At 39.9% G+C, this 11402-nt stretch overlaps 1 protein-coding gene and 1 non-coding gene across 2 annotated transcripts; one reads left to right on the forward strand and one right to left on the reverse strand.

Moving 5' to 3' along the window:
- Positions 1-609: 609 nt before the first annotated feature.
- Positions 610-719, reverse strand: LOC130952287 (small nucleolar RNA R71). The gene has a single exon (XR_009074468.1). It is a non-coding gene; the product is annotated as a small nucleolar RNA R71 (small nucleolar RNA).
- A 1020-nt stretch (positions 720-1739) lies between these two features.
- Positions 1740-2297, forward strand: LOC130949608 (uncharacterized). The gene has a single exon (XM_057878279.1). It carries the CDS (start codon positions 1740-1742, stop codon positions 2295-2297), a length of 558 nt encoding a protein of 185 aa, XP_057734262.1.
- Positions 2298-11402: the final 9105 nt, after the last annotated feature.

Raw genomic sequence — 11402 nt, forward strand, 5'->3', positions numbered from 1 at the left:
TTTGCTGTTTCTTGTACTTGTTCATTATATGATAGGTAAAAGAGAGGCCTCAACCTCATTTGATAGTGAACCAGAAAGAACCTTCCTGAGATTAAGGAGAGAAGCAAAAGGAAAGAGGGCTGTTGGTGTAGAAGCAGAAGAGGAAGATTTAGATTTAACCATGGAGGATGACATGGAAAACCATCATGAAGGAGAGGTGAATAACCTTGCCAGAAGAGGTGGGCCCAACCCTGCTAGACAAGAGAGGAGAGTTCTGGGATCATACATCAATTCAAACCCAGGAAACTGTGGTAGCAGCATTCAAAAGCCAACTATCAATGCTAATAACTTCGAATTGAAGCCTCAGCTCATAACTCTTGTCCAGAACAACTGCTCTTTTTGAGGGATTGCCCAAGAGGATCCTAATGAGCATCTCACTAAATTCCAAAGGATATGTGACACAGTTAAATCTAATGGTGTTCATCCTGACACTTATAGATTACTATTGTTTCCATTTTTTTTAGGGACAAAGCATCAAAATGGATAGAATCATTTCCCAAGGAAAGCTTGACCACCTGGGAAGATGTAATGAGCAGATTCTTGACAAGGTTCTACCCTCTACAAAAAGTAAACATGCTAAAAATGAAAGTACAGACATTCAGATAGCAGGATGGTGAGATAATTTAGGAAGTTTGGGAGAGATTCAAGGATTTGACAAGGAAATGCCCCCCTGATATGTTTAATGAGTGGGTGCAGATCCATATCTTCTATGAAGGGCTGAATCATGAATCGAAGAATGTTGTAGACCACACATCTGGAGGTTTCCTAAATAAGATGAAGACCATTGAAGAAGCCATTGATGTTATAGAGACAGTGGCAGACAGCAAGTACTTTTATGCCTCAAATAGAAGCAACAACAGGGGAGTCCTAGAATTAAACGATATGGATGCAATCCTGGCTCAGAACAAGATGATCACCAAGCAACTGGCTGAATTGACCAAGCAGATGGAGAAGAATCAGGCCGCAACAATCCATACTCAACCATCACCTCAAGAAGAGTTGGAGACAGAAGAAGGAGTTAATTGGGAGGAAGCTAATTACCTTGGAAATTCATCTAGGCAAGCTAATGATCCGTATTCTAAAACCTATAACTCTGGTTGGAGAAACCACCTAAACTTTGGGTGGAGGAACCAACAAAACCAAGGCCAAGACCACAGACCACACAATCCAACTCAGTATAACAACTCAACTTACCAAAACTCCAACCAAAGACCATACCAGACCACACAAAACACTTATTCACAGAACCCATACCAAAGGCACAACAACCATTCTCAACACCCTAATTCCAACCAACCATCACCACATGAGGATGACAGAATGGCTAGGATGGAAGCTATGCTTGCAAACCTTTGCAACGAGTTTGAAGATATGAAAAAATTCAAGGAGGAAGTAATATCCTATCGGCAAAATCAAGATGCTGCCACTCAGAAGCTTGAAGCACAAGTTGGATATTTGTCCAAACAAGCCTCTAGCTACAGTTCTAGTAGTGCCACCAAGACAACTTCAAGAGAGGAATGCAAAGCTATTGCCCTCAGAAGTGGAAGAGAATTGGAAGAGAAGTCAAGGGAGACTAAAAGGAGAAAGCGGAGGATAGTTCAACTGACAAAGAAGAAGCACAAACACTTACTCCCAGTTCATCAGAAGAAAAGGAAGTTCTAAAGCCATATGTCCTAAAGGCCCCTTACCTTCAACGCCTAATGAAGAATGCAAAGGATAGCCAATTCTCCAAATTTTTGGAGATCTTCAAGAAACTTCAGATCAACATCCCATTTGCTGAAGCATTGGAGCAAATGCCACTCTATGCTAAGTTTCTGAAGGAATTGATGACCAAGAAGAGAAACTGGAGGAACGATGAAACTATGATACTAACTGAGGAATGTAGTGCTATCATCCAACATAAGCTACCTCAAAAATTGAAGGACCCAGGAAGCTTTCAAATTCCCTGTATCATAGGGGAAATAACAGTTGAAAAAGCCTTATGTGACTTGGGAGTTAGTATAAATCTGATGTCCTTAACTATGATGAAAAGAATGAAGATTGAGGAAGCCAAACCAACAAGAATGGCCCTCCAATTGGCAGATCGATTATTCAAATTCCCTCATGGAATAGTAGAAGATTTGTTGGTAAAAGTAGGAGACTTCATATTCCCTGCTGACTTTGTGGTGTTGGATATGGAGGAAGAAGCTAAGGCTTCAATAATCTTGGGAAGGCCATTTTTAGCTACAGCTGGGGCCATCATTGATGTCCAAAAGTGAGAACTTACCCTTAAGCTACATGATGAGAAAATGGTGTTCAATGTGTTTAAAGCTATGAGCTATCCACCAGAGTCACTATGAGAGTGTATGAGGGTGGTTGTAGTGGAAACTGTGCAAGAGACCCTTGAAGAAGCACTTGGAGAATTGCTAGAGGGAGACTCCATGTTAAATGTTGAGGTTGCTAGTATGGTCTAGAAATTTACAAATAAACTCTCGTTGCAAGTATAGCTTCTAAACCAACAAGAATCCTTTCATACAAAAACTTGGTTGTCACGAGTAACTGATGAGCAGATAATTTATACGCTTTTTGGCATTGTTTTTAGTATGTTTTTAGTATGTTTTAGTTAGTTTTTATTATATTTTTATTATTTTTTAGTTAAAATTCACTTTTCTGGACTTTACTATGAGTTTGTGTATTTTTCTGTGATTTCAGGTATTTTCTGGCTGAAATTGAGGGACCTGAGCAAAAATCTGATTCAGAGGCTGAAAAGGACTGCAGATGTTGTTGGATTCTGACCTCCCTGCACTCAAAGTGGATTTTCTGCAGCTACAGAAACCCAATTGGCGCGCTCTCAATTGCTTTGGAAAGTAGACATCCTGGGCTTTCCAGCAATGTATAATAGTCCATACTTTGCCCAAGATTTGATGGCCCAAACCGGTGTTCGAAATTATCTCAAAACTGCCCGGCGTTAAACGCCGGAACTGGCACAAGAATGGGAGTTAAACGCCCAAATTGGCACAAAAGTTGGCGTTTAACTCCAAGAAAAGTCTCTACACATGAAAGCTTCAATGCTCAGCCCAAGCACACACCAAGTGGGCCCGGAAGTGGATTTTTATGTCATTTACTCATTTCTGTAAACCCTATGCTACTAGTTCTCTACAAATAGGACCTTTTGCTATTGTATTTGACAGCTTTTGATCATTTTAGATCGTAGGATCATCTTTGGACATCTAGTTCTTCGATCATGGAGGCTGGCCTCACGGCCATGCCTGAACCTTGTTCTTATGTATTTTTAACGGTGGAGTTTCTACACACGATAGATTAAGGTGTGGAGCTCTGCTGCACCTCAAGTATTAATGCAATTACTATTGTTCTTCTATTCAATTCAGCTTGTTCTTGTTCTAAGATATCACTTGTTCCTCAACTTGATGAATGTGATGATCCGTGACACTCATCATCATTCTCACCTATGAATGTGTGCCTGACAATCACCTCCGTTCTACCTTAGATTGAGTGGATATCTCTTGGATCCCTTAATCGGAATCTTCGTGGTATAAGCTAGAATTGATGGCGGCATTCAAGAGAATCCGGAAGGTCTAAACCTTGTTTGTGGTATTCTGAGTAGGATTCAATGATTGAATGACTGTGACGAGCTTCAAACTCCTGAAGGCTGGGCGTTAGTGACAGACGCAAAAGAATCAATGGATTCTATTCCAACCTGATTGAGAACCGACAGATGATTAGCCGTGCTGTGACAGAGCGCGTTGAACATTTTCACTGAGAGGAGGGGACTGTAGCCACTAACAACAGTGATGCCCAACATACAGCTTGCCATGGAAAGGAGTAAGAAGGATTGGAAGAAAACAGTAAGAAAGCAGAGAGACGGAAGGGACAAAGCATCTCCATACGCTTATCTGAAATTCTCACCAATGAATTACATAAGTATCTCTATCCTTATTTTATGCTTTATTCATATATAATTCATAACCATTTGAATCTGCCTGATTGAGATTTACAAGGTGACCATAGCTTGCTTCATACCAACAATCTCCGTGGGATCGACCCTTACTCGCGTAAGGTTTATTACTTGGACGACCCAGTGCACTTGCTGGTTAGTTGTGCGAAGTTGTGAAATTATGTTTAGACCATGGTATTGAGCACCAAGTTTTTGGAGCCATTACCGGGGATTGTTTGAGTTGTGAAAAGTAGAGATCACAATTTCGTGCACCAAGTTTTTGGCGCCGTTGCCGGGGATTGTTGAGTTTGGACAACTGACGGTTCATCTTGTTACTTAGATTAGGTATTTTTCTTCAGAGTTCATAAGAATGAATTCTAGTGTTTCAAGGTGATGTTCTTATCATCACGAAAGCTAATTGATTCTCATCAATTTAGCTCTTGAATGTAATGTCCTGCTGAAGCTTGGCTAGCCATGTCTAATTTCTTTAGACTGAAGCTTTAGACTAACATTGCATGATTCCTGTAATTCTCATTAAGAATTTTGATATCCTTATTTTCTTTCAAATTTTGAAAAAAATCAAAAAAAATTACAAAATCATAAAAAACCAAAAATATTGTATGTTTCTTGTTTGAGTCTAGTGTCTCATTTTAAGTTTGGTGTCAATTGCATGTTTCTGTTCTTCTTGCATTCATTCATGTGTCTTAAGTGATCTTCAAGTTGTTCTTGATGATTTCCTTGCTCTGATCTTTAAATTCTCTTGACTTGGGTGTTTTGTTGTTTCTCATATGCATTCTCATTTTGTTAGTGTCAGTAGTGTACAAACTTCTAAGTTTGGTGTCTTGCATGCATTGTTTATTTGATTTTAGTTGCATTTTGATTATTCCTCATTATTAAAAATCCAAAAAATTTTTAATTTGTGTCTTTTCAAGTCAATAATACAGAGAATTTAAGATTCAGAACATACAGGAGAGGAATTATACAGAAAAAGCTGGGCGTTCAAAACGCCTAGTGAGGAAGGAAAACTGGCATTTAAACGCCAGCCAGGGTGCCTGGCTGGGCGTTTAACGCCCAAAAGGGTAGAGCTTTGGGCGTTAAACGCCAGAATGGACACCATTCTGGGCGTTTAACGCCAGGATGGCACAAGAGAGAAGATTTTGTTTTTAATTCAAATTTTTTTTCAAGTTTTCAAAATTTTTCAAAATCAAATCTTTTTCAAATCAAATCTTTTCAATCATATATTTTCAAAATCAATTTCTTTCTTTTTCAAAGATACTTACTAACAATTAATGATTTGATTCAACATTTCAAGTATGTTGCCTTTTCTGTTGAGAAAGGTTTAATGTCTGAATCATATCTTTCTTGTTAGGCAAGTTATTAATTTTCAAAATCAAAATCTTTTTAAATTGTTTTTCAAATCATATCTTCTCAATCATATCTTTTTAATCATATCTTTTTCAAAATAGTTTTCAATCATATCTTTTTGATTTCTAATTTCAAAATCTTTTTCAAAAAGCACTTGATTTCTTTTCCAATCCTAGTTTTCGAAAATCAATTAGTATTTTTCAAAATGTTTTTAAATCTTTTTACTTAATTTTCGAAAATATCTTCCCCTCTTCTCACATCCTTCTATTTATGGACTAACACTCCTCCTCAATGCACAATTCGAGCTCCATCTTTCTTGATAAGTTCGAATTCTTCTACCTCTTCCTTCTATTTTTCTTTTCCTCTGACACTTCAAGGAGTCTCTATACTGTGACATAGAGGATTCCATATTTTCTTGTTCTCTTCTCTTTCATATGAGCAGGAGCAAAGACAAAAGCATTCTTGTTGAGGCTGACCCTGAACCTGAAAGGATCTTGAAGCGAAAGCTAAGGGAAGCTAAAGCACAACTCTCTATAGAGGATCTAACAGAAATCTTCAAAGAAGAAGACATGGTAGCCGAAAACAACAACAATGCCAACAATGCAAGGAAGGTGCTGGGTGACTTTACTGCACCTACTCCCGACTTCTATGGGAGAAGCATCTCTATCCCTGCCATTGGAGCAAACAACTTTGAGCTTAAGCCTCAATTAGTTTCTCTAATGCAACAGAATTGCAAGTTCCATGGACTTCCATTGGAAGATCCTCATCAGTTTTTAGCTGAATTCTTGCAAATCTGTGACACTGTCAAGACTAATGGGGTTGACCCTAAGGTCTACAGACTTATGCTATTCCCTTTTGCTGTAAGAGACAAAGCTAGGATATGGTTGGATTCACAACCTAAAGAAAGCCTGAACTCTTGGGAAAAGCTAGTTAATGCCTTCTTGGCAAAGTTCTTTCCACCTCAAAAATTGAGTAAGCTTAGAGTGGAAGTCCAAACCTTCAGACAGAAGGAAGGTGAATCCCTCTATGAAGCTTGGGAAAGATACAAACAATTGATCAGAAAGTGTCCATCTGACATGCTTTCTGAATGGAGCATCATAGGTATCTTCTATGATGGTCTGTCTAAACTGTCTAAGATGTCATTGGACAGCTCTGCTGGAGGATCTCTTCATCTGAAGAAGACACCTGCAGAAGCTCAAGAACTCATTGAAATGGTTGCAAATAACCAATTCATGTACACTTCTGAAAGGAATCCTGTGAACAATGGGACGAATCAGAAGAAAGGAGTTCTTGAGATTGATACTCTGAAGGCCATATTGGCTCAGAACAAAATACTGACTCAGCAAGTCAATATGATTTCTCAAAGTCTGTCTGGAATGCAAGCTGCACCAGGCAGTACTAAGGATGCTTCATCTGAAGAAGAAGCTTATGATCCTGAGAACCCTTCAATGGAAGAGGTGAATTACATAGGAGAACCCTATGGAAACACCTATAATTCTTCATGGAGAAATCATCCAAATCTCTCATGGAAGGATCAACAGAGACCTCAACAAGGTTTCAACAACAATAATGGTGGAAGAAACAGGTTTAGCAATGGCAAGCCTTTTCCATCATCTTCTCAGCAACAGATAGAGAATTCTAAGCAGAGCCACTCTGACTTAGCAACCATGGTCTCTGATCTAATCAAAACCACTCAAAGTTTCATGAATGAAACAAGGTCCTCCATTAGGAACTTGGAGGCACAAGTGGGACAACTGAGCAAGAAAATTACTGAACTCCCTCCTAGTACTCTTCCAAGCAATACAGAAGAAAATCCAAAAGGAGAGTGCAAGGCCATCAACATGGCCGAATTTGGAGAGGAGGAAGAGGCAGTGAGCGCCACTGAGGAAGACCTCAATGGACGTCCACTAGCCTCCAATGAATTCCCTAATGAGGAACCATGGGAATCTGAGGCTCACACTGAGACCATAGAGATTCCATTGGATTTACTTCTGCCATTCATGAGCTCTGATGAGTATTCTTCCTCTGAAGAGGATGAATATGTCACTGAAGAGCAAGTTGCTAAATACCTTGGAGAAATCATGAAGCTAAATGACAAGTTATTTGGTAATGAGACTTGGCAGAACGAACCTTCTTTGCTCACCAAAGAACTGGATGACTTTACTAGGCAGAGATTACCTCAAAAGAGACAGGACCTTGGGAAGTTCTCAATACCTTGTACGATAGGCTCCATGACCTTTAAGAAGGCTCTGTGTGACCTAGGGTCAAGCATAAACCTCATGCCTCTCTCTGTAATGGAGAAGCTAGGAATTTTTGAAGTACAAGCTGCAAGAATCTCATTAGAGATGGCAGACAATTCAAGAAAACAAGCTTATGGACTTGTAGAGGATGCTCTGGTAAAGATTGAAGGCCATTACATCCCTACTGATTTCATAGTCCTAGAGACTGGGAAGTGCATGGATGAATCTATCATCCTTGGCAGACCCTTCCTAGCCACAACAAAGGCTGTGATTGATGTTGACAGAGGTGAACTGATCATTCAAGTGAATGAAGAATCCTTTGTGTTTAAGACTCAAGGATATCCCTCTGTAACAATGGAGAGGAATCATGAAGAGCTTCTCTCAAAACAGAGTCAAATAGAGCCCCCACAGTCAAACTCTAAGTTTGGTGTTGGGAGGCCACAACCAACTTCTAAGTTTGGTGTTGAACCCCCATATTCAAACTCTAAGTTTGGTGTTGGGAGGTTCCAACATTGCTCTGAGCATCTGTGAGGCTCAGTGAGAGCCCACTGTCAAGCTACTGACATGAAAGAAGCGCTTGTTGGGAGGCAACCCAATGTTATATTTAATCTATTTTCCTTTGTAATTTTATGTTTTCTGTAGGTTGATGATCATGGGAAGTCACAAAATCAATTGAAAAAGCAAAAACAGAATGAAAAGCAGAAAGAAAAATAGCACACCCTGGAGGAAGATCTTGCTGGCGTTTAAATGCCAGTAAGGGCAGCAAATGGGTGTTTAACGCCCAGTCTGGCACCATTCTGGGCGTTTAACGCCAGAAAGGGGCACCAGACTGGCGTTAAATGCCAGGAAAGGGCAAGAAGTTGGCGTTAAACGCCAAAAATGGGCACCAGCCCGGTGTTTAACGCTAGAATTCGCATGAAGAGCATTTTTGCTCGCCACTTGGTGCAGGGATGAATTTTCCTTGACACCTCAGGATTTGTGGACCCAACAGGATCCCCACCTACCCCACCACCCTCTCTCTTCTTCACCCATTCACCAATCACCTCAACACCTCTTCCCCAAAAACCCCTCACCTAATAAATCCCACTATTCTCTTCACCACTCACATCCATCCTTCATAAAACCCCACCTACCTTACCATTCAAATTCAAACCACTTTCCCTCCCAAACCCACCCATACATGACCGAACCCTACCCCTCTCTCCACCCCTATATAAACCCATCTCCACCCTTTCATTTTCACACAACCTAAACACTACTTCTCCCTCTTTGGCCGAACCACAAAGCCATCTCCATCTCCTCTATTTCTTCTTCTTCTACTCTCTTCTTTCTTCTTTTGCTCGGGGACGAGCAAACTTTTAAGTTTGGTATGGTAAAAGCATCGCTTTTTGTTTTTCCATAACCACTTATGGCATCCAAGGCGGGAGAAACCTCTAGAAAGAGGAAAGGGAAGGAAAAAGCTTCCACCTCCGAGTCATGGGAGATGGAGAGATTCATCTCAAAGGTGCATCAAGACCACTTCTATGAAGTTGTGGCCATGAAGAAGGTGATCCCCGAGGTCCCTTTCAAACTCAAAAAGAGTGAATATCTGGAGATCCGACATGAGATCCGAAGAAGAGGTTGTGAAGTTCTTACCAACCCCATTCAACAAGTCAGAATCTTAATGGTTCAAGAGTTCTATGCCAATGCATGGATCACCAAGAACCATGATCAAAGTGTGAACCCGGACCCAAAGAATTGGCTTACAATGGTTCGGGGGAAATGCTTAGATTTTAGTCCGAAAAATGTAAGGTTGGCATTCAACTTGCCCATGATGCAAGGAGATGAACACCCCTACACTAGAAGGGTCAACTTTGATCAAAGGTTGGACCAAGTCCTCATAGACATTCGTGAAGAGGGCGCTCAATGGAAGAGAGATTCAAGAAGGAAGCCGGTTCAACTGAGAAGGCATGACCTTAAGTCCGTGGCTAGGAGATGGTTAGAGTTTATCCAACGCTCAATCATTCCCACTAGCAACCGGTCTAAAGTTACTATAGACCGGGCCATCATGATTCATAGCATCATGATTGGAGAGGAAGTAGAAGTTCATAAGGTTATAGCCCAAGAACTTTATAAGGTGGCGGACAAGTCCTCTACCTTGGCAAGGTTAGCCTTTCCTCATCTCATTTATCACCTCTGTTATTCAGTTGGAATTGACATAGAGGGAGACATCCCCATTGATGAGGACAAGCCCATCACTAAGAAAAGGATGGAGCAAACAAGAGATCCCACTCATCATGAAATCCCTGAGATACCTCAAGGGATGCACTTTCCTCCACAAAACTATTGGGAGCAAATCAGCACCTCCCTAGGAGAATTGAGTTCCAACATGGGACAACTAAGGGTGGAGCACCAAGAACATTCCATCCTCCTCCATGAAATCGGAGAAGATCAAAGAATCATGAGAGAGGAGCAACAAAGGCAAGGAAGAGACATTGAGGAGCTCAAGCACTCCATAAGATCTTCAAGAGGAAGAACAAGCCGCCATCACTAAGGTGGACCCGTTCTTTAATCTCCTTGTTCTTTATTTTTTTGTTTTTTCGAAAATTATGCTTATGTTTACCTATGTTTGTGTCTTATGGTCATTAGTGTCTTAGTGTCTATGCCTTAAAGTTATGAATGTCCTATGAATCCATCACCTTTCTTGAATGAAAAAATGTTCTTAATTGAAAAAGAGAAGAATTGCATGAATTTTGAATTTTATAACATATTAATTATTTTGATGTGGTGGCAATACTTTGACTTCTGAATGTATGCTTGAACAGTGCATATATCTTTTGAATTTGTTGTTCATGAATGTTGGCTCTTGAAAGAATGATGAAAAAGGAGACATGTTACTGAGGATCTGAAAAATCATAAAAATGATTCTTGAAGCAAGAAAAAGCAGTGAATACAAAAAAAAAAAGAAATAAACGAAATAAAAAGAAAAAGGAACAAAAAAAAGAGAAAAGATTAATGAAGTTGTGATCCAAGGCAAAAAGAGTGTGCTTAAGAACCCTGGACACCTCTAATTGGGGACTCTAGCAAAGCTGAGTCACAATCTGAAAAGGTTCACCCAATTATGTGTCTGTGGCATGTATGTATTCGGTGGTAATACTGGAAGACAGAGTGCTTTGGGCCACGGCCAAGACTCATAAAATAGCTGTGTTCAAGAATCATCATACTTAACTAGGAGAATCAATAACACTATCTGGATTCTGAGTTCCCATAGAAGCCAATCATTCTGAATTTCAAAGGATAGAGTGAGATGCCAAATCTGTTCAGAGGCAAAAAGCTAAAAGCCCCGCTCATCTAATTAATACTGATCTTCATAGATGTTTTTGGAGTTCATTGCATATTCTCTTCTTTTTATCTTATTTGATTTTCAGTTGCTTGGGGACAAGCAACAATTTAATTTTGGTGTTGTGATGAGCGGATAATTTATACGCTTTTTGGCATTGTTTTTAGTATGTTTTTAGTATGTTTTAGTTAGTTTTTATTATATTTTTATTAGTTTTTAGTTAAAATTCACTTTTCTGGACTTTACTATGAGTTTGTGTGTTTTTCTGTGATTTCAGGTATTTTCTGGCTAAAATAGAGGGACCTGAGCAAAAATCTGATTCAGAGGCTGAAAAGGACTGCAGATGCTATTGGATTCTGACCTCCCTGCACTCGAAGTAGATTTTCTGGAGCTACAGAAGCCCAATTGGCAGGCTCTCAATTGCGTTGGAAAGTAGACATCCTGGGCTTTCCAGCAATGTATAATAGTCCATACTTTTCCCAAGATTTGATGGCCCAAACTGGCA

This window comes from Arachis stenosperma, chromosome 9, assembly GCF_014773155.1.
Source record: "Arachis stenosperma cultivar V10309 chromosome 9, arast.V10309.gnm1.PFL2, whole genome shotgun sequence".
Taxonomy (NCBI): Eukaryota; Viridiplantae; Streptophyta; class Magnoliopsida; order Fabales; family Fabaceae; genus Arachis; species Arachis stenosperma.

Excerpts from the sequence above, each read along its gene's own strand:
- LOC130949608 (XM_057878279.1), top strand. The coding sequence starts at position 1,740 with ATGAAGAATGCAAAGGATAGCCAATTCTCCAAATTTTTGGAGATCTTC.